The sequence below is a fragment of the Paramisgurnus dabryanus genome, chromosome 13 (genome assembly GCF_030506205.2).
Source record: "Paramisgurnus dabryanus chromosome 13, PD_genome_1.1, whole genome shotgun sequence".
NCBI classification, from domain to species: Eukaryota; Metazoa; Chordata; class Actinopteri; order Cypriniformes; family Cobitidae; genus Paramisgurnus; species Paramisgurnus dabryanus.
In genome coordinates, this window is record NC_133349.1 from 17,218,604 (window position 1) to 17,240,174 (window position 21,571).

At 36.0% G+C, this 21,571-nt stretch overlaps 2 protein-coding genes across 4 annotated transcripts; both read left to right on the top strand.

Annotated features, from left to right (window-relative positions):
- Window positions 1-3,286: 3,286 nt before the first annotated feature.
- sgk2b (serum/glucocorticoid regulated kinase 2b) lies at window positions 3,287-8,351 on the top strand. Its single transcript, XM_065260855.2, has 12 exons — window positions 3,287-3,442; window positions 3,838-3,886; window positions 4,236-4,290; window positions 4,488-4,528; window positions 4,610-4,667; window positions 4,746-4,829; window positions 4,905-5,036; window positions 6,742-6,854; window positions 6,945-7,164; window positions 7,283-7,438; window positions 7,528-7,617; window positions 7,695-8,351. The coding sequence occupies exons 1-12, from the start codon at window positions 3,376-3,378 to the stop codon at window positions 7,851-7,853; spliced, it is 1,224 nt and encodes a 407-aa protein (XP_065116927.1). The 5' UTR covers window positions 3,287-3,375; the 3' UTR covers window positions 7,854-8,351.
- Window positions 8,352-10,500: 2,149 nt separating this feature from the next.
- Window positions 10,501-21,191, top strand: l3mbtl1b (L3MBTL histone methyl-lysine binding protein 1b). Of its 3 annotated transcripts, none has more exons than XM_065245553.2 (21): window positions 10,501-10,545; window positions 12,355-12,471; window positions 12,723-12,921; window positions 14,000-14,204; window positions 14,284-14,398; window positions 14,502-14,553; window positions 15,355-15,449; window positions 15,591-15,695; window positions 15,848-15,983; window positions 16,440-16,531; window positions 16,619-16,770; window positions 16,855-16,931; window positions 17,056-17,141; window positions 17,311-17,421; window positions 17,539-17,653; window positions 17,739-17,838; window positions 17,926-18,123; window positions 18,234-18,295; window positions 18,382-18,527; window positions 19,182-19,244; window positions 19,597-21,191. In XM_065245553.2, exons 2-21 carry the CDS (start codon window positions 12,361-12,363, stop codon window positions 19,723-19,725), a joined length of 2,349 nt encoding a protein of 782 aa, XP_065101625.2. In that variant the 5' UTR covers window positions 10,501-10,545; window positions 12,355-12,360; the 3' UTR covers window positions 19,726-21,191. The 3 variants fall into 3 exon arrangements, with proteins under 3 accessions (XP_065101625.2, XP_073667699.1, XP_065101624.2); XM_073811598.1 differs by lacking the exon at window positions 10,501-10,545 and adding an exon at window positions 10,598-10,619; XM_065245552.2 differs by lacking the exon at window positions 10,501-10,545 and adding an exon at window positions 11,696-11,889.
- The last annotated feature ends 380 nt before the right edge of the window (window positions 21,192-21,571 follow it).

A 21,571-nucleotide genomic window follows, 5' to 3' on the forward strand; every position in this document is an offset into this window, starting at 1 on the left:
TGTTTTTTTTATCTTGTCTCAGTTCTTTAAAATTTCTTTGGCATTTTTTCGTCAGTAGTGAGACAGTAATTGAATTTTGAAATAAATATGTGTGATAGCTCATTAGTAGTGGAGGGCAGAGCAGGCTTTATGAAAACACTGAAACAGTTGAAGCAAATGTCCCATACTGTTTCAAAGTTTCTAATCATCAATCCGCCACCACAGTGACACCTAGTGGTCACCTGCACGTGGTGACGTAAAACACGCTTGTCGTATTGAGGATCAATCTGCAAAAGCTAAACAGCAGATAAATTAATGTATAAATACAGAAATGTCTGCATAAATACATATATACGTAATTAAATGTGCTAAGTAATAGACACATAATAAAATTAAAGGTTAGGGAAATGTTTATTGTTTAAGAAAATGGCAAACTCAGAGTATCTATTTTCCCTTCTTTCATTTTCATTTCCCTATCTTCCTTCATTTTATGCACTATTAAGTGTGATAATAAATGAGCCTAGATAGCCCTTGTAAGTGTCACTCATTGGGTGTTTTGCCCCTAACCTTATGGATCAGCTATAGTGTGGTGATTTTATTAGCACTATACCTGCATACTGCATGCATTATGTAATACAAATGGTACTTCTTAAAAAAAAGTGGTTACTTTTACTATGATAAAGCCATGTTTTTGTTTATCAATTGTATTACTGTAAAAAAACAAAAAACAAGTTTGAGTTGTTTTGCCATGTGTGGGTGGCTACAATATCACTCATGTTTTGTTTTTTTGGATACAGATTTGTTTCTTCCAAAAAAAAAACTATGATGTAATTTGATATGTGTGAGTGTGTTGGAGGTTGTACATTTGGTGGTGTTATCTTTCCCAATCAGAAATGATTTAGGACTGGGTGTCCCTTAACCTTTAGCTAGCCAAAAATAGATTTCTCTATAAATCCCTCCCATTCATAAATCATTTGGTTTTGCCCACCTTAAACATAGCCAACATACTATGTTAAAATCAGTTTTTTAGAAGAATATGTAGGAAGAAGAAAGAAAAAATATATAGTATATAAAAGGAGAATATTGATCCCAAAATGGAACCAAATAAGGATAATATACAAATAGTTAAGTGTGTTGTTTTCTTTTGTTTGTGAAATAGCAAAATTAAGGAAACAGCTAAAATTTAATTTGAGTTGTAAACTGTTGTCTAAACTATATAATATAAGCTGTTCTCACAACATACAGAGACTTCCTCTCAAATTGCCAGAACATGGGATATCAGAGGTTCCTCATCTCAAAGGTTATAAGTTATTTGAAGTTACACAGATAACACTGACCGTGACTCAAAATCTGTACTGTACATGACATACCAGTCTTGACAACTCATTTCTTTATACCAATTTTCCCCTCCTTCTCCTTTCATGTTTTAACAATGTCCTTTAGTGTTGTGTTGCATCTCTGAAAGTGTATGAATACAATTCTGTTTGTGTATCAACTTGTGCATGCTGCTTCCTTCTTTTTAAAGGGATAGTTCACCCAAAAATGAAAATTCTCGGTAACACTTTTTGCGGTGTCTTTGTTACACATGTTACATGTAATTATTAAAGTAATAACAGTTAATTATGCATAATTACATGCAACTAACCCTAAACCAAACCCTAATCCTAACCCCAACCCTATAGTAAGTGCATGTTATTAATGATTATTACTTAGTACTTAAAAGTATTATTACACTGTAACAGTGATACCGTAAAATAAAGTGTGACCAAATTCTCTCATCATTTACTCACTCTTATGTTGTAACAAAACTGTATAAATGTATTTGTTCTGATAAACACAAATAAAGATATTTTAAGAAATGTAACCAAACCGATCAAAGGCACCACTGACTTCCATAGTAGGAAAAAAGTAAATAATGAGAGTGAACTATCATTTTTGAGTGAACTTAAGGACTGTACTCACAGTGTTCCCTGCCACACTAACGTCAAGTTAAAATGTCTACATGCGTATGTCGGTGTGTTTACATGTACATATTTAGCTGTGATGACAGGCAGACATTTCTGTTATGTAACCTGTGAAGCTAGTAAAAACAAGGGGTTAACGTGCCAACATGTCAATCAGAACACACTAAATTTATTAATGATTGGACAGGTTTACGAGGGTTTCTCCTTATGTATCAGACTGCCCTATCCAAGAACATTTATAAAACCCTTGAGGACAACCACTGAATAAAAGCCTCTGTTCAACACGTACACTCTTATAAAGTTACAGGTAAGGTTACAGGCTGTTGTCAGGGGAGCAATCAAAAACACTGGGCCCTATGATAAGGGGCACTTTGTCTAGGTCTGCCTTGACTTTCAGTGATGGCCTTGGCTATAGAAAGACTGAGGCTTGTGGTCTAGTAACACAAGTTGTTGCAGAGAGTTTAACACTCAAATACCAAATTGAACATTTTCTCTGACAGTGATTTTGTAAATATTTTGCCCATTAAACAAAATTTCTAATTTCACATTTCTCATTTAACTGTTGGGTAAACAAGTAAACACTGAAAAACCACACTGGCATACAGTCAATCAGACAGGAGAAATGCCAACTATAAAATCAAAATAGATTTTATTGAAGAGTTTAATCTTCTAAAAACAAGATTATTACATTTCAGGATGGGGGCAAGTTGTACCCTAGGTTTAAAATGTTATACAATTTTTAATAGCAATTATTTGTTCCACAACCAAAACACCTTAACAAATAAATTATTTAGCTGTTTTCATTATACAAAAAAACTACAACAGGCTGTTTGATGGCATATTCCAGTGTGACAACTTTTCTATAATAATCGGACAAAATATCCTGCCATTGGAAAAACTGTAATTAAACACATATATATAAAATAATAAATTAAAAACATACACATTAAACTGCATATTTCTTAATGGAAAAAGTCAATGGCTTTAGGTGGAAATGTCCAAAAGCTTTTTTAGCCAAGACTTTAAAGTATATGTCTATACATAAATAAAAATTTGATAAACAAACACTGAAATATTAACTGGAGGAGAAACTGTAGCCTACCTCCACTGTCTGTATCAAATAGCCCTAATAAAGACAGATGTATTAATATAAAATGATTTTGGCCAAATACTATAGCGTTTTGGTACAGTTTTAAGTTATTTAATGAAGTAAGCCTGCGTGTTTTAAAGAGATCAACTCATAGCGCTATATTAGCACTGGGGTCATCTTTGAATAACGGGCTCCGTGATGTCACAGGGTTCGGAGGCACCACGTGTCCTGCAAAAAATAGCCGGTCAACGCGTAGCCCTCATAAAGCGACGCTCAACCAGAACTGACCGGCAAGATACCAACTTACAGACGGACTAACAGCTCACAATACTCACAGCGAAAATGGTGAAAAAGGCTAAAGCTCAAGTCACCTACGCGAAAATGAAGGGAATAGTTTCATATTTTACTGGTAAGATCACGTTTCTTTATAAAGTACATTTTTAAATTTGGGTTATTTGCTTTAGGAAAATATAAATATATGGTCTAAATAAACAAGTAGCCTCCGTTAGTAGTTAACTAATAAATAGCCTACTTCTACAATTATTAAATAATTTTTTAACATTAATATTTTTTTAAATCAAAATTAATAATTAACAGAGATTAATAAATGGTGTGAAAATATATTCTATTGCTAGATCATGTAAGTTAATGCTTTAACTAATATTAATGAATGAGACCTTATTGTAAGATGTTACCTATTACAATATAAAACCATATGGTTCTTTGCTGTCCTGTAGTCATTTTGCTAAATATATTTTTGTTTATTGTTTCTTTTTCAACATGAATGTATGTTATTTCTTTCAGCTTTAATGAAGGATAAGAAGCTTGGATCCAGCCATTCGATCTACCAACAGTACGTTTTACCCTAGTCATCATTTTCCATTCCCGTAGGCTAAAAGTAAAGCAGCACCATGCTTCAGTGTCATGTTCAGAACATTTACTTATTATTTCATTATTTGATAATAATGTAGGGCTTTATATCATATCTGTCTGGATAAATTGACTGAAGCATTTTACACTATGCTGAAGCTTTGGATTAAATATGCTTTAAAGACCTTATGCATTTTATAGAATGGTACACATTACCATTCAAATAGGTGTTATCTGACTCTGAAAACTCACCATAGAAAGTCACAGACTTACAACCCTTTATATTTATATTAAAATGTGTATGATTCTCACAGACATTTTTCTCATTCCAGAATGGATTTCTTGCGACCTGAGAGTGGTCTGTCTGTGGATGATGGAGCAGCAGCTGTAAGTGAGCTTAAACCGGTTTTCACTTGCATGCACTAGGCCTACATCCAAACCCATTCAGAAATATAAGGTCATGACAACTGCATGGCATGAGTTCCTGCACTAGTTGACCGAAAGCATGCTATAGACGTAATAGTGAGTTTCATATGTCACTGTTATATGTTGCTGACTCTCTCTCTCTCTCTCTCTCTTTACAGATATGTTACAGTGATCTACCAAGAAAGGAGCCACAGTCTCAGTAAGTGGGGTTCTTATGTCACATTAGTGCGCACCATGGTTATACAATTACACATGAATATTTATTTCTGTGTGACTTTAGGGTATCTGTGGCTGATTTTGACTATTTGAAGGTCATTGGGACAGGAAGCTTTGGCAAGGTATCAAACTTCACATTATTTTCTATAATGTATTTCTAGAACTTCTTTGATCTTATGTTTTATTATGTCTATACTCAGGTGTTTTTGGCCAAATACAGGGAGAATGGTACATACTATGCAGTTAAAGTCCTACAGAAAGACATTATCTTATCAAGGAAAGAGGTATGAACATGTGCGCTCTATGCTTTTGCCAATTTATTTGAGTGTTTGCGTAAACTCATGGTGTTGTTTCTATAGGAAAGACAAGTCATGTGCGAGCACAGAGTGTTGTTAAAGACTCTCAATCATCCATTCCTGGTGAAGCTACACTTCAGTTTTCAGACTAAGGACAGGCTGTACTTAGTGCTGGACTATGCATGTGGAGGAGAGGTGTGTTTACACAGACATGCATGCATTTACAGCTTGAAATATGAGCTTGTTTATAAAGATGAATATATTATACCGTATATCTGATGGTAATGACAGGATTAGCATGACTTACCCTGAATTTAGCAACTAGATCAGGAAGGCTCATATAAATTAAGTGAAATAAAAATAACTTTGGTTAGTGATTGATCATTTGTGGCTTGTTTTGTGTATGTGTTGGCAACTCCAGTGTTATGGATGTGACATTTGAATCTATAATGACAGCTGAAATGTCTTAGTAAAAATAAACATCTTATATAAATTGTTAATGGATACTCTCAGAGCACCCAGTCTGGGGAACTGACAAACAAAATATGTTTTTGTAAAATATATTTAAGCCCCCCCCACACAAACAAAAAAGCGAATAGGCCTGCGTTGTGAATGTGACATGAAACGGCAGAATTTTCAGTAGACTATACGATTTTGTTTAAAGTCTGTTAACTTTGAGGTCTAGTGTAAATATTGATATCCATATGATGAAAGGGTCTGAATCTAAAAATATCAATGTTTAAAATACAATTTTGTATTAAAAGTGGCACACACCTTAGTATATAACCTTACAAAACAGCAAATATCTTTAAAATTCACAATGAGATTGAACTTAAAAGTTAAAGTTATATCTAATTAAAAATTACTTTAATTGATAACACCCACTTATACTTAAAAAATTACTTGAATTGTTAACCAGTAGCGGCCGGTGACTTCTTTTTTCGAGGGCGCATGATGTGAAGCTCGTCACAACATGTATGTAGCCCGTCATGCGTGTGGTTTGTCATTTCAAAATATGTTGGGTGAACCTATGTGCATCACATGTCTTGTCAAAATAAGGGCCTGCTGCACACACGTCTAAACGGTTTATGATAAAAGTGACGCTCGTGTTTGCCAGATACTTTACTGATCAGAGTTTACTGTTAAATTAGTATCTTGTGAGTATTTCGTGAACGTGAGCGTCTCTTTTATCATAAACGGATTTGACGCGTGTGCAGCAGGCACTTATTTTGACAAGACACATGATGCACATGGTTCACATGACGCAACAAAACACATTTTGAAAACACGAGCAACACACATGAAACTGCGAACAATTTTGAATTTGCACCCCTCGAGAGAAGTCACCAGCCGCCACTGTTGGTAACACCTAAAAAGTGTAAGTGTAAAAATTAAAGGTGAAAAAACGTAAAAAAAATCAACTTACAACTGAAATAATTTTTTAAGTTAAAGGTCCAGTGTGGGTTTTAGCACCATCTAGTGTTTAGATTATAAATTGCAATTAACCTCATTTTTGAAACGCAAAGAGAAGCAACTGCACCAAGACAAACATGTCGTCTGAGACAACTTAGGGATGAAATGTGCTCTGTAGAATAATTTTTCAATTAAGGGCTACTGTAGAACTATGGGAGCGCAAAATGGCGACTTCCATGTAAGGGGACCTGCGGAGTATGTAGATAAAAAGTTCTTATTTTTTATCTTATTCTATGGTAATAAAAACAATACAGTTCATTATGTAAGGTCTTTAGACACCACTGATAATATAGTAATTTATATTATATTTCTGTCAAGAGAAAAACCTTCTAAAATCCATCTTTCACTTCGGTTGTTACTTTTTAATGATAAGGATGACCTTTGCATGGAATTGCTCTGTTAATGAATTGCTGTTTTTTCTTTGCAGCTTTTTTACCATTTACAGAGGGAGTGGGTGTTTGGAGAACCCAGAGCCAGATTTTATGCTGCCCAAGTGGCCAGTGCTTTAGGATACTTACACTCCTTGAATATTGTCTATAGGTACAAACACAAAATTGCTTTTTGAATTTAGATGAGCCCGTTTGTATGTAACAACATTAACACACACGTCCGTCTTTTCCACGCTTGCAGGGACCTGAAACCAGAAAACATTCTGCTGGATTCTACAGGTCATGTGGTTTTGACCGACTTTGGCCTCTGCAAGGAAGGTGTGGTTGGACGTAGCACCACTAGAACGTTTTGTGGTACACCACAGTACTTGGCACCTGAAGTACTACAGCAGAAGGAGTATGACAGGACCGTAGACTGGTGGGGTTTGGGGGCTGTTCTCCATGAAATGCTCTATGGCCTGGTAAGCAAACCCACCAATGATGTATATATATATTTTAAATGTTTTCAAAAGATTGAATAAATGTAATGAAATAACAAACAGTATACGTGTGACTCACAGTGTGTATTTCTTTTGATAGCCCCCGTTCTACAATGCAGATCGTCTTGAGATGCTTAAAAATATTATTTATCAGCCTTTGGTGCTAAAGCCTGGAGTGTCAAACGCAGCCAGAGATCTCCTGAAGAGACTACTGAACAGGGACAGGACCAAGAGGCTAGGAGCCAAGCGTGACCTGGTAACTCAATATGCACATTTACAAACAGTTGCAAATTAATTTATGTTCAGTGTGGCTAACTGCAATTTTGCTCTTTTTGGGGGATTTAGACCGAGCTGCAGTCCCACTCATTTTTCTCCTCTATTCAATGGGATGAGCTTCTGGCAAAGAAAATTCCACCCCCTTTCATTCCTTCACTGGTGAGTTATATTTTCCACATTTGTCTTTAAGCACTTAGAAATAAAACATGAAATAATCTAACATCTCTGTCTTTCAGTCTGGCCCTGGTGACCTTTCGAACATTGACCCGAGGTTTACAGAGATTCCTGTTCCACAGTCACTGGGTGCGTGTGAGGAGTATGGTGCAACCTTTCCTGGCTTCACCTACATCAAAGAAAATATGACCTCACTGTCAGCGGAGACTCGTGGGCACTAAGATATGACGGATGACTTTTTTCAGACCAATAGACATTTTGTCAGGATGTGAACTTGTTTGTGCAACATACTTAACAAATGGAAAAATGGAACCAATGACAGTATGTTTTACACTGAAGCACAGTTGTTATATTTATTCATGTTAGTTGGACCAATGCATTTGCACATGATGCAAAATTTATATGAACAGTGACTGTGTTTCCTAACATTCATAACGTATTATTTCTTTTTTTAGCGCTGTTGTAATAAACAAACATGTTTGTAATGAAATACATGAGAGTTATCCAGACTGAAACAGAATACTGTAATAAAGGACGGGTTTGTAAGATAAAGTGAGATTTCATAAAGTGTTTGATTGTAAAAGTAATGTGATTTTAAAGGTTTAAGGAAAGAATGTTAAATCAGAAGGCACTCTTAATGTGGTTACAATGTTTGTGTTAAAGCATTTGTGGAACTGTTGGAATGTATAAAAAATAAAGACTTGTTTATTACTAATGTACGTTCATGATGATTTACATGCTCACTATTAAAATGATACGCATATATTTAGTCATATGAGGTAATGTGTTTGAAAAAAAGTATATTGATATACCTGACTCACAGTGCAGTTGTGTGCTCATGCACGCTTTACAGCCTGCAGTAATGGAGACCTCAAAATGTATGGCATCTGATCTGGGTCACAAAGTAGCGCACAGCTGCCATCCACAGATTGCTGAAATTTATCATTTGTGTCGTAAATATGGCCTTATTAGTATTAATGCTCCGCTATTTTGTTTTGGCTCCAAGCTTTGCGAAACCAACATTGCACTGATCTGTGTTTCCCTTTAGAAACTGGATTATACCCACTAGTGTTGGGGAAAGTTACTTTTAAAAGTAATGCATTAGAAAATTAAGTTACTCCCCCAAAAAGTAACTAATTGTGTTACTTAGTTACTTTTCATGGAAAGTAATACTTACATTACTTTTAAGTTACTTTTGCATGACTTTTTCTTATTTGGCTGAGGCTTGATCTCTTTCAGGCCTTGCATGTGTTTTTTATGAGTTCTGCATTCAGAAATTGCATATTTAGGGGTGCATAAGGATTAATCTATAGCAGAATAAAAGTTTTTGTTTACATCATATATGTGTGTAAACTGTGTATGTCGACTCGCAGCGGAGTGGGGGCGTGGCATCATGATGGTGTCTCTCCATCGTGATGTCAGTCAACCATCACGATGGACGATGATATCGTCCATCGGCACAACCCTAATGCATGTATCGCATTAAGAAATGTTTACATGTGTATACATTTGTATATTTATTTATTTTTTTCTTAAAATTATACATGCATGTGTGCATATTTATATATAGATATATTATACACAGTTCTCACACATATATAAACAAAAACTTTTATTCTGCTATAGATTAATCGCGATTAATCGTTATGCATCCCTAATCGCAAAAATGTCAAGCTCTGGCCTGACATCTCCGTTTCTGACCCAAACTGTTCCTGCTAAGGCGCACATAGATTGAGTAATTCTACGTGACTATGTTTAGTTTAATACAGTACATAATTTTTTTGATTGAATTAATTAAACTGAAAAGTAACTCGCATAAATTTAATATTTATGTGTACATTTATAAAGTAATGCGTTACTTTACTCGTTACTTCAGAAAAGTAATAATATTACGTAATGCACGTTACTGCGTTACCCCCAACACTGCTTTCCACATAAAAATAATGCAGTATACTTTGGTATTTATTACAGTTATCTGTAGTAAAATACCCAAATACTATAATATTAAAGTATTTTTCTGTCTGTCTGTCTGTCTATTTGTCTGTCTAAACTGGTACCATGTAGTAGTTTATCTGTTCAGTCTAGTAAATACTACAGAATACTATAGTATACATTAACAAAGTGTAGTGTTTACTACAGTATATTATGCAGCATACAATATTAATTTACTATTTTAAATATATAATATAATTTATGGCTACTTCCTAAACACTGAAGTATGCTACAGTATTTTATGTTGGCAGCAACGTAGTGAACACTTTAAAGCTTACATCGCCATCTTGAGGTGTTTTCGGGTCATTGTAGTTTTTTATTCGTTTATTATGCTGCAGTCAAGCCCGTCAAAACATCGCCTTTAAACACGCTGTTTAAATTTATTGCTTAAAGCTCGAGACGTTGTTAAATGAAAGAGTTCTGCCTTTATTATATTTCATGCATGTGACCAATATATTCAATGAGAAAGATCTGCGGAATAAAAACTGAACACGTGATAGTTACAGGAAATCAAATCAGTTATGATCGGCAGTGCAATATCTAAACGAAACTTACAGTAAAATCTTACTTTGAATATGGCTCGTTACAATAAGAAAACACTTTTTAGAATAAACTAAACCCACTGTGCTACTAAAGCCCATTTTGGTCAAATTTCGTATAAATTGTTAAGAGAATTAAAACCATTTTCCTTATCTGAAAGGCCTTCGATTTAACCAACAAGCATTTACTAAACGATCTTCTCACAATAATTTAAGATCAAATAAGTTCCGAATACCTTTGTTAATTCGTTTGAGCACTGCCGAAACATCTATGTTGCGATGAAGTTTGTCGGGGCTGTAGAAGTTAGCAATATACATTTTACCCCGCGCATGCGCAATAACACCACCATCAGCTCTAAATAAGAGTTGAGAGAGAAACGAGGTGAGTTGCACGTTTATCAATAAATATTACGTTAATGTCGCCACTCACGCAGTAAACAATGATACCAACACAGAGTGCGTTTCTTGTTTAATAATTTTCAACCAATGCGAATATTTTCAACGACTCTCAAAAAACGTAAAGATAAATTAAAGTGACAAGTTTGTGCAGAAGAAATTAAAAGCATGCAATTTGTTATTTAGACGGGTTTCTGCGTATCCGAGTTGTTATGCGTACATACTGATGAATGGCAACTTCTTTTAAGTGCCTCTGGCAATGTTTTTCTTTTGAATAAGCAGGTGAAACTGTTGATTTGGTTTATTGTAGGCTGCCCTGCTAATGTTACTGCTAGCCTGGGCTATCAGTCGGGCTAACGACATTCCGTGACAAGGGGAAAGTAAGGAGTTTGTTGACGGAGGGAAAAACACTGCGTTTTATTAAAGCAAGTTATGTACTAGGCTCCCCTGTGTCGGTTAAAGGTCCGAGCGACATAAAACAGAGCAGCGAAGTCTAATAATTTACATACTTTAAACGTGTCGGCGGCCCTTGCTATCCTCCGCCATTTTGTGTGTCAGTCGAATGCTAATAATGGGCGCTCGCGCATTGCACTTTATTTATGCCCAGAATAAATCCCGTCATCAGTTGCAACAAACGTTTTAATAAGTCTGATAATCATTTCTATCACATACACGGGGTGCCATCATTGAACAGTCTGAGATTAAGATAATTTTTTTGATTTATGATAAACGACAGGTCAAGAACGTTATTACAGTATTACCCCCCGTATACGAAACGTACGTGCTTAAATTAAGATTTTCAGATTTGAAAACAAATTAAACTCGATTATATGCCTTTTAACTTCTCGTCATAAGTGTCTGCGCGGGTGCAACGCGCATATTTTAAAAGATTCTTTAAAAACAAGGAAAAGCTAAACTTATGCGTCTAACTTTACTTTGATTCGCTTTTCCTCATTAATAACCTTCAAAGTAGCTTATGGGTTTCAGTAACAGTCAATATACGTGAGTAGTTCACAACTATTGATATCGTTAATAAGTATAAATACATAATTTTGTCGTCGTCAAGTCCTTGATGCAGTTTGTATAGCTAATCGCCCTCCAGCGGACGTCTGTTAAACTGCACGCGACGCGCAGGTATTTCGTAAATCTGAGTTGCGGTTGTTTCATCAGCTGCAGTCAAAACATTGTTTTCGAGGCCTGGAGTGTATGTAGAAGCAGCGATCGTCGGTTTTTAAATATCATAAATGACCGTTTTGTTTTTGTTTAGCAAAAAAACATTAATTGTAGAGCTGTGAGAATTGTTTCCTCCCCGTGGCAGATGGAAGTGATTGTAAATATTACGTCATTTTCAGCCGACCATCTACATTTATTTACTTAATTTATTTATTAATTTAGCAGTTAATTATTGTAATTATGAGTTTGCGGCAAGTAGTTTTATCAACATGGCATAGCGCATGGCTGATCATTGAGAACTGGACGGTTTAACTTAAACATTTTATAACGATTATTATTATAGTATAGTAATTGAAATAGTTGTTTATTGTTCATTACATTTCACTGCCTTCACTGCCTTTGTTCTCGGTTGCATTTGTTTCTTTCAACTTTGCAACTTTAAACAGTTTCTCATGGAGATGTGACTCCAAAAAATGTAGTTTTGTGGGGCCAGTAAAGGATCGAATTCCTTGCAGTCTCTCTTTTTGGAAAAAATATTTTCACAGGATTTATTAATGTCTTTTTTTGGCCATCTGTTTGTGTTGTAATAACACAGTTTTCTATTTTGTGTTGTATTTTTCAGAGAAAGATGGCAGACACATCTAGCAACGATGGTCCTGTCACAGGATCAGAGTTTGACATGATGAGTGCTCTTGACTGGAAGGACGGCATTGCCACGCTGCCCGGCAGTGACATTCGGGTCAGATGCTTATGTAGTGTGATTCCAGGGACAAAACATTGCCATAGACAGTACTGACATAATTATTGCATCTTTGTAAATAACATTCTGTAAATAAAATTTTGTAAGTAGCATATGTATTTTATGGCCTCTGAACAGATACCTAATGCATTCATATCAGTCATATTATCCATATCAGTTAAAATCCAGAAAATATCCAGGGTAAATAATACCATTTTTTCTAAACAATGTTTTTTAATTTTATTTTACAGTTTCGAATGACTGAATTTGGCACTCTGGAGATTGTCACAGAGGTGGAGCCTAAAGAGAAAGAGGAGAAGCTTACAGACCCCCAGCCTCAAACTACAGCCACCAAAAACAGTCATCCCCTTGAACAAACTAAACCTGCAGACAACAAAAGTCAGACAGCAGTGGCCCAATCATCTACAGATAATCAGTCAAATACTGTGGGTAAGTACTTGTTACATACACAGTGTTCTACAAAATCAAATGCTACCCTGGCTATGAAAACCAAACCAAAGTCATTTTTTGTGATTTACTGTTTTTACATAAAATCATCTTACATAATGTAAAGAACATTCTGTGAAAATATAACTTTGTTGTCTTTAATGGTGACTGTGTGAAGCCATGTTAAAGATTAAACTCTCTGAGGCGGTTTCCCAGACAGGGCTTATACTAGTCCCAAAATGCATTTTTAAGCTGCTTTAATTTAAAAACGCCTTGCCCTGAATCATTTTAACATATACCAGTGGCATTGTTTTGTCTCAAGATGCACACCTGTAGTGTTTTTTAGTAAGATTTGTATGTAAAACCTACCTTAATGTCTTAAATAAGGCCTTATCCTGGATTAACCTTAACCCTGTCTAGGAAACTGCCCCATAGTGAAATTAATGTTTGAAATAAGGATGCTTAACGATTAATCGCGATTAATCGTTAGCAGAATAAAAGTTTTTGTTTACATCATATATGTGTGTGAACTGTGTATAATAACTTTGTATAAATAAATGTACACACATGCATGTATATGTTTTAGAAATGTTTACATGTGTATATACATTTGTATATTTATGTATAATTTATATTATATAATATAAATATAAATACTTAATATATACAATTTTTTTTTTCTTAAAATTATACATGAATGTGTTCATATTTATTATACACAGTTTACACACATATGTGATGTAAACAAAAACTTTTATTCTGCTAACGATTAATCGCGATTAATTGTTTAGCATCCCTAGTTTGAAATCAAACTTTGATGCTCAATATTAGATTATGAGACTTTAGCCTGGAATTCACGGGCAGGTTCGCTTATCTGCTCTGTTAACTCTCCTTTTATTTATTTACCTTTACATTTATGCATTTGGCAAATTTATCAAAACCATCTTACAGAGCATTAAATCTAACATCATCTTAGCAGATGTTTAAGGGTCGAACCCATGATCTTTGCTCTGATAACGCAATGCTCTACCAATTGAGCTAAAGGAACAGTATTCAATGTTAAATTATTTTTCTATTTCAGCCAACCCAGACAGGCAGGCAGCAGGCAACAGCACTAAGAATCCCAATACTGAGGAAAAGCCCATCACGAGCATAGTACCCAATGCAGTGGTTACTCCTATCGCTGAGATGGCAAACTGCAGGTCATGTGGTCATTCTGGTTCACAGGAGTCTTTTCTCCAGGGCAAATTTTGCAGTGCTCCTTGTGTGCAGCCCACCAGTGGCAGGTACATGCGCTTACCGGCATGCTCAGAGATCAGCAGTGCATGTCAATGGCGTATTTAAAATTTCTAAACGTGTGTGCAGGTCAACCCCGGGTGAGGCAGTCGAAGGAGAGCGTTTAGGTAAACGTGTGAGAAAGAAGAAAAAGATGTTTATGGATTCTGGAGACGAAGAGGAAGACAATATTGATGAAGAGGAGGTAACATAAAATCACTCACTCAACAGGATGTATTAAAGTGACAACAATACAGTAGATGTAAGTGAGATATATTGTTTAGATCTTTTTTTGTCTGATATTGCAGGAAAAAGTTAAATCGTCAAAAGGCAGAAGAGCAGCTAAACTTGCTAGACTTGGTTGGTAATTTCCACTAAACACACAAACACTGTCTGTGGCAAGACTGTATTGCATAGCAGATCAGATAGATGTTGTTCTGTGTATAAAGACGGTTTCATCGGATGCACGTGCGTTGCTATGGTTACGCACCTTGTCCAAAATTAACTACAGGTGTGTGTTTGTTTATCGGTTTGGCTAGTGACTAAACTGAGCTCTGGATCAAATATTTGTCGAAAATAAAAAAATTGATTTCCTAAAGATCAGCGGATGCTGTGAGTTTTGGTAAACTAATATGCTTTGGCTTTGAACTTTTTTTATTTAAACTAAGGTGCTAGTTATTTATCTACTCTAAAGAAACTCTGTAGTCTACCGGAATTTGGGACAAAATGTAGCTGTTTTTTTCTGTTTATGTCGTTGCCGCTGAAACCGTCTATATCAGTGGTCTCCAACATGGTGCCCATGGGTACCAGGTTGCCCACACGGAGTCTGTGAGTCGCCGCCAAAGCACATTCTATTAATAGCCTCAATTTTCATATTTATTTATTACATTTTATTATTTATTTCAGTGTTATATATGGTAAATAAATATAACAAAGTTTTGAGTAGACTATATCAGAAAAGTAGCCTTTCAGATTGTTTTATCCATTGTGGTAGCCGTTGCGCACAAAAAGGTTGGAGACCCCTGGGCTATATATTATACTCAGTTGTTATACATCCCACATATTACCAGTTCTAATGTTTCTGTGTCATACACAATCTTTTGGATGCATTTTTAGCTGCCATAAAAAATGTCATGTAAAATGTGTGATGTGTTTCCATAGTAACGGCACCTCTTGTCAAGAAGAAAACTTGGAGTTGGTCAGCTTATCTGGAGGAGGAGAGAGCAATTGCTGCTCCCTTGAAACTTTTTAAGGAGGTAAATGACACGTTGCTTTTTACTTGTAATATTAAACACTAGCAAGCAAGAATGCATGTCTGTTAAAGTAGTTGTAAAGTCTATGAAATGTAATAATTTAATGTTTGTGTGTGTGTGTGTGTGTGTATGCACTATATATAGCACCAGTCATTTCCCCAGAGCAGGAATAGTTTTAAAGTTGGCATGAAGCTTGAGGGATTGGACCCTTGTCATCCGGCTCTCTTCTGTGTTTTGACTGTTGCAGAGGTAAGCAAAGTAACTACTCATACTATTTATACTACAAAATGGCATGGAAAAGTGCATAGGTCTGCTATTTTGGACATATCTGTCTTTATAATGCCCTGCAAACCGCTGTATGTCTTTAGTGACCTTACCTAATGTATTGACTTTTATTGCAGGTGCAAGGTTATAGAATTCGACTTCACTTTGACGGCTACCCCGAATGCTATGACTTTTGGGTAAATGCTGACTCGTGGGATGTAAAGCCGCCAGGCTGGTGTGAGAAAAGTGGCCTCAAGCTATTGCTGCCAAAAGGTACGCAGTGTACTTAACAGGATGTACAAGAACGAAGACAACATGCAAACAATCTTTGTAGAGAGATTCATTGTTTTTATGTTGCTTAAAAACTTAGCATGAGTAAATTCAGTAAATTCAGAGATATTGGGTCTCATACACACAAATTTGTTCGTAAAATGTGCGTACGGACGTTTTAACTTACAAAACATGATTCAACAAAAACGTTCGTACCAAAATTTATTTTAAATGTATGCAAAAATGTAAGAACAACTTAGACCACACGTATGCAATAATCATGAACAAGGAAAAATATATAAATATATAACACAGATAAATATTGTAGGGTTCTTTTTCCTTGTTCATGATTTGTACGTACGCATGCTTAGTGAATGAGACCCAATGTCGTTGCATATATTCCTAAAAATTTGTTTACATCTGACCATTTAGAGTTTAATATATTGTGTTTGTTTACAGGCTGCAAAGATGGCGAGTTTAACTGGAACACATATGTTAAGAACTGTAGGGGTCAACTTGCTCCCAAACATCTCTTCAAATATCTTAATACAGTAAGTCACATTATAAACACACACTGTGTGTAAAGAAGATAATGCTGATGATGTCTTTAATAACCCTGTGTTATATGTCATGTTCAGTCTGTCACACCATCAGGATTTCGTGCAGGGATGAAGCTGGAAGCAGTTGACAGGAAGAACCCATCACTCATCTGCGTAGCAACCATTTCTGCTGCCGCTGACAACAGGCTTCTTATCCACTTTGACAACTGGGATGATAAATATGATTACTGGTAAGAAAGTAAGCTAAACTTTGTGTTTTTATATGGATGTGTATCTGAATTTCCCTTTGTAAATCTGTCCTGTTCTGATCTCAGGTGTGATGCCAGCAGTCCGTACATCCACCCGGTGGGTTATTGTGAGGAGGCGAAGCTAACCCTCACCACACCTGCAGGTGAGGTTCTGTTTTGGTTTAATTCATTGATTTAATTAATTTATAGTGATTTAGGTTTTTTTTTTCAATTATGAACTCAAGCATGACAAATTTATTTAAATATGTTTATGTTTCTCTGTTGTAGAGTATAAACACCCAAAGAGTTTCTCATGGGAAAAGTATCTTGAAGAAACTGGAACCCAGGCTGCACCAGCTAGAGCCTTTAAACAGGTGAAATTTTACATTTCAATGGAGCCATGAGAGGTTAGGTAAATTTGTGGATAATCAAGTAATATTGTCTATAAGGCCCTAAGTGTTTGCATTATGCAAAATTACAGTCACAACTAAACTAAGCCTATTTTAGAAAACAAAAACATATGTTGTATCTTTTGTCTTGCAGAGACCACCACATGGTTTTCAGACTGGGATGAAGTTGGAGGCCGTAGATAAGCGAAACGCCATGCTCATTCGTGTTGCCACCATCTCTGACATAGACGACCACAGAGTCAAGGTTTACATAATTGCATAAATACTGTATATCTAATAATTATATCAGTAGTTTATCTAATAATATAATGAAGAGCCATGTAAAATGCATTTTTTATATACTCTCTGTGTTTTGGTATAGGTTCATTTTGATGGCTGGATTGATGAGTATGATTATTGGCTAGATGCTGATAGTCCAGATCTGCACCCAGTAGGCTGGTGTCAGAAGACAGGTCATCCACTACAACATCCTAATGGTAACAGATAGACAAAATATAGACCACTAAAAGAAAATAGTCTTAAATAGATTGATAGACTTGCTATATTATGTGTGTATATCAGGTCCCAGGGATTCTCCAGTCCCTCCGGGGCAAGGCTGCCCTACACCAGGATGCAATGGAGTCGGACACATTAGAGGACCTCGCTATGGGACACACTACACGTAAGTTATACATGACACAAATATAATATCATTCTGCAATCATCAAATCCTTCAAGTGCAAACCCATCACTCTTTTCTTTGTATTAGAACGGTGAGTTGTCCATACTCTGATCTGAACCTTAATAAGGACGGGCTGCTGCCGGACAGACTGAACGGGGAGAGACCGGTGACGCTTAGCGGACCTCCACGTCACCGCCGCGCAGAAACGCTTACGCAGACGAACACTCCCAGCTCTAGCACCCCAGAACCTCCTGACACCACCACAGATGCCTGTCCACAAGCCCGGTCAGTGCATTAGAAGTGCGGTCAAAGGGTCAGCAGTTATACAAAGTAACACTTGTTTCTCACATACATACACTTCATAAAGATCTTTCTCTGTCTTTTCTGTACTTAAGGACGGTCGCTGCCCCCAAATGTGTCAAACCACCTCAAGTGAAGCAGGAAGGTGATGGAAAAGGTAGATTGTTGATAATAGATCTGTTTTTTTTTATAGATGGAAAGATTACAGAATGCATGTTTAATTTGATTATGACTTTGCTGTAGATTCCCTTCAGCAGTTCCTCCATGAGTCTGTGTTTTGCGGATGGGAGCTGCCAAGATTTCAGCTGTGCTCGGAGAAACATGGCAAACTGCTGCCTGAAGCCTTAGGCCTCACTGCCAAGAGAGTGGCCAAGTGGAGCACAGAGGAGGTAACGTCTATAAAATTAAGACTAGAAGAAAATGTACTATTTAAGAGATTTATCCTTTTATAACCATCCTACAGCGGATAGCTTTCTACCATCTGCGATTTCAATCTTCAAAAGGCTACAAAGCTGAATATTCACCGTTTTGTTGTTTTTGTGTACATATGTTTTGCTAGTTGCATATACTGTATGACAGTCTGTGAAAACAAATTTCTGGGACAATAAACTATCTACATTGAGGAAAATAAGTATTTGAACACACTGCTATTTTGCAAGTTCTCCCACTTACAAATCATGGAGGGGGCTGAAATTGTCATCGTAGGTGCATAATCTAAAAAAAAAAAAAAAAAAAGATAAAAGATAAAAAAGATATATATATCTAGATCAGAGGTCTTCAACCTTTTTGGCTATCACAATGAATAAAACATCTGGGTGACTACTTTTTTGATGTAGTCTACTCAAAACTTTTCTTTTTTACTTGTTGATTTTATTTTATTTTACTTCTTATTTAGTTTTATCATTGTTTAAAAAGTTGACATACATAAAAAAAGAACTTGATAAAATGATAATAGAAACATAACACACATGAATGCACTGTAAACCACTAAATCTAACAGTGTAAATTATTCAGTGTGTTTCTCTTTGGTGCTTTTCTGTCAGGTTGCAAGTTTTGTGAAAGGGTTACCTGGCTGCAGAGAGCATGCTGCGACCTTCAGAAAGGAGGTAAATAATTGAATTACGATTTGAAACAATTTATAAATTATGCGGATTAATAAAGGAGGAGCTCAGATGAAAAAGCTGCTAAACTCCATCTTTGTCAGAAAATGAGATAATGATATTGGCCGAATGCTTTCGGCATTTGTGAAAATAAGGGATTTCAATTACTGACCAATCATCTTTGTGTCATCATTGAAGTGAAATGACTGAACCTAAACATCAGAGCCTGATAAAAATGCTCATTGACAAGAAAACATGTCAGAGAAACTTAGAGGGTTTTGCATCTGAGCTCATGTCATTGAGATTATTTCCAGGTTTATTCAAATTGTTTAAAAAAAAAATTACTCTTACTCCACAGCATATTGATGGCGAGGCCTTCCTGCTGCTTACTCAATCAGACATCGTTAAGATACTGAGCATCAAGCTCGGCCCCGCTCTCAAAATCTACAACTGTATCCTCATGTTAAAGAGCGCAGATGAGGAGTAGACACGCACCCTATCAAACTGGAAACATGCAGACACTTCAAAGCAACTAAAACATGACAACATGTTTGAAGGTTGCACTTACCCCAATCATTATATTCAGGCCTTAGAGTAATCAAAGTGCAGAAAACTGATTCAATCATTGGTCACATTAGTTGATTGATGGACAAATCAGCCAATTGAACTGGAAGTGATCAGTGATCTTGACTTGTGGTAACTGTTGCAGTCGATCGAGCAACAAAACATTTTTATTTGAGTAATCTGATCCATATTAGACTCTAGGACGGAGTACACTATACTGAGGCACCTTACAATGTAAAAAAGTTTAAACTGGATTCTTTCATTCTTGATATTTATGTTTTATGGTTACTAAAATCAATGAATGCGTTTGGTGCTGGAGGCACAAACAAAGCCACAAAAGTGGAGCTTTTACTTGAATTGTAAAAATAATTTTTTTAAACTTTGCAGAAGAGCTTCACACTGACACTCATCCCAAATAATCAAAATTTGCCTGTTTGGGAACACTAGAGGGCAGTGGGATTGTGTTTGTGTGTGCTTGTGTACGTGCGAGAGAGAAAGAGAGAGAGAGAATGAGTGTGTGTTTTGCAAGCGTGTAAGATAAATGTATGCTTGCATCTAATGTCAGGGATTTCTTGCTCTGGGGTAAATTTCTAGAGTTGAATGTCTCAGTTTGTATTTACTTCAGATGAGATGTGTTCTGTGAAATGCATTGTAAATGATGAAACTGTACAGTGAGTTGGTCAGTGTGCTAACTCAATGGACATGCTGCAAATGGAATTAAGAATAGAAATGTGTTGGTGTGCGAGTGGGTGTGTGTTAAGTCTACGAGACCCTGACATTTGGCCTTGTACATCCATTCCTGAAAAAAGGTGCTTGCATTTTTTGTTTGATGATTTCAGCCTTTTATGTCACAAGGAAAATGCTTATGGAACATCAGCAACAGCTATCTGCATTTCTCTTGATGTTGCCAATGACTCCAGCTGTAATTTGCTTAATAACGCATCTAAAATGTCCAGATGTGCTACAACTGATTTTCCTGCTGCATGTCAGAAGCACACCTGTTTTATTTACTGCTTTGGATTTGTTGTGATTCTCAAAGTTAAGTTTACATCTTTTCTGCTGGTTGGATAAAACAAATAAGTTCCCTGGAGATAATGTAAATCAAGTGGTGATGCTTAAAGGTAACTTACAAGACTAAATCAAATATATTTCTGCAGGCTACGGTTGATTGATAATCTGGTATGATTAAGCAATTCGGAGTGGTATGGTTAGTGTCAGGTATAATGTGGTTTGTGTTTCATTGGAGTGTGTGTTTGTAGATTAAATTGCAGTCTCTCCAAGTAGACTCTTCATGTGTGTCAGATCGTGTGTTTCCTTTGGGGACAAATGTCCAGACCTGTATAAATGAATGAATGGATGGATTGAAGAAAGAATAAATAAGAATTTTCAACAAAACTGTTCCCTTTATTTTATATAACAAATCTCATACATTTATTAAACAGGAGACATTTTTATTCAAAGAGTATTAGTGTATAACAAATGATTGAATCTCTGACCCTTGTGCTGTGTGCAAAGCACAATGCTCTACCAATTGGCATTTCATGTGTCTTCTGCATTGTGAAGTTATTTTATTTTTTTAAAGGGATAGTTCACCAGAAAATGAAAATTCTGTCATTATTTTCTTAAACTCAAGTTGTTACAAACCTGTATAAATTTCTTTGTTCTGATGAACAATTAGGAAGATATATATATTAGGGCTGTTTTCGACTAAGGATTTTCATAGTCGAATCTGATTCGTTAGATTTTGCCATCTTTTTTTTAGATAGGAG

Bases quoted from the DNA above. Each gene is read 5' to 3' on its own strand.
- sgk2b (XM_065260855.2), top strand. From the start codon at position 3,376: ATGGTGAAAAAGGCTAAAGCTCAAGTCACCTACGCGAAAATGAAGGGA. The intron at 3,443-3,837 runs GTAAGATCACGT...TATTTCTTTCAG, and splicing joins AATAGTTTCATATTTTACTG to CTTTAATGAAGGATAAGAAG. The intron at 3,887-4,235 runs GTACGTTTTACC...TTCTCATTCCAG, and splicing joins AGCCATTCGATCTACCAACA to AATGGATTTCTTGCGACCTG.
- l3mbtl1b (XM_065245552.2), top strand. The intron at 14,554-15,354 runs GTTGGTAATTTC...GTGTTTCCATAG, and splicing joins AGCTAAACTTGCTAGACTTG to TAACGGCACCTCTTGTCAAG. The intron at 15,984-16,439 runs GTACGCAGTGTA...GTTTGTTTACAG, and splicing joins CAAGCTATTGCTGCCAAAAG to GCTGCAAAGATGGCGAGTTT.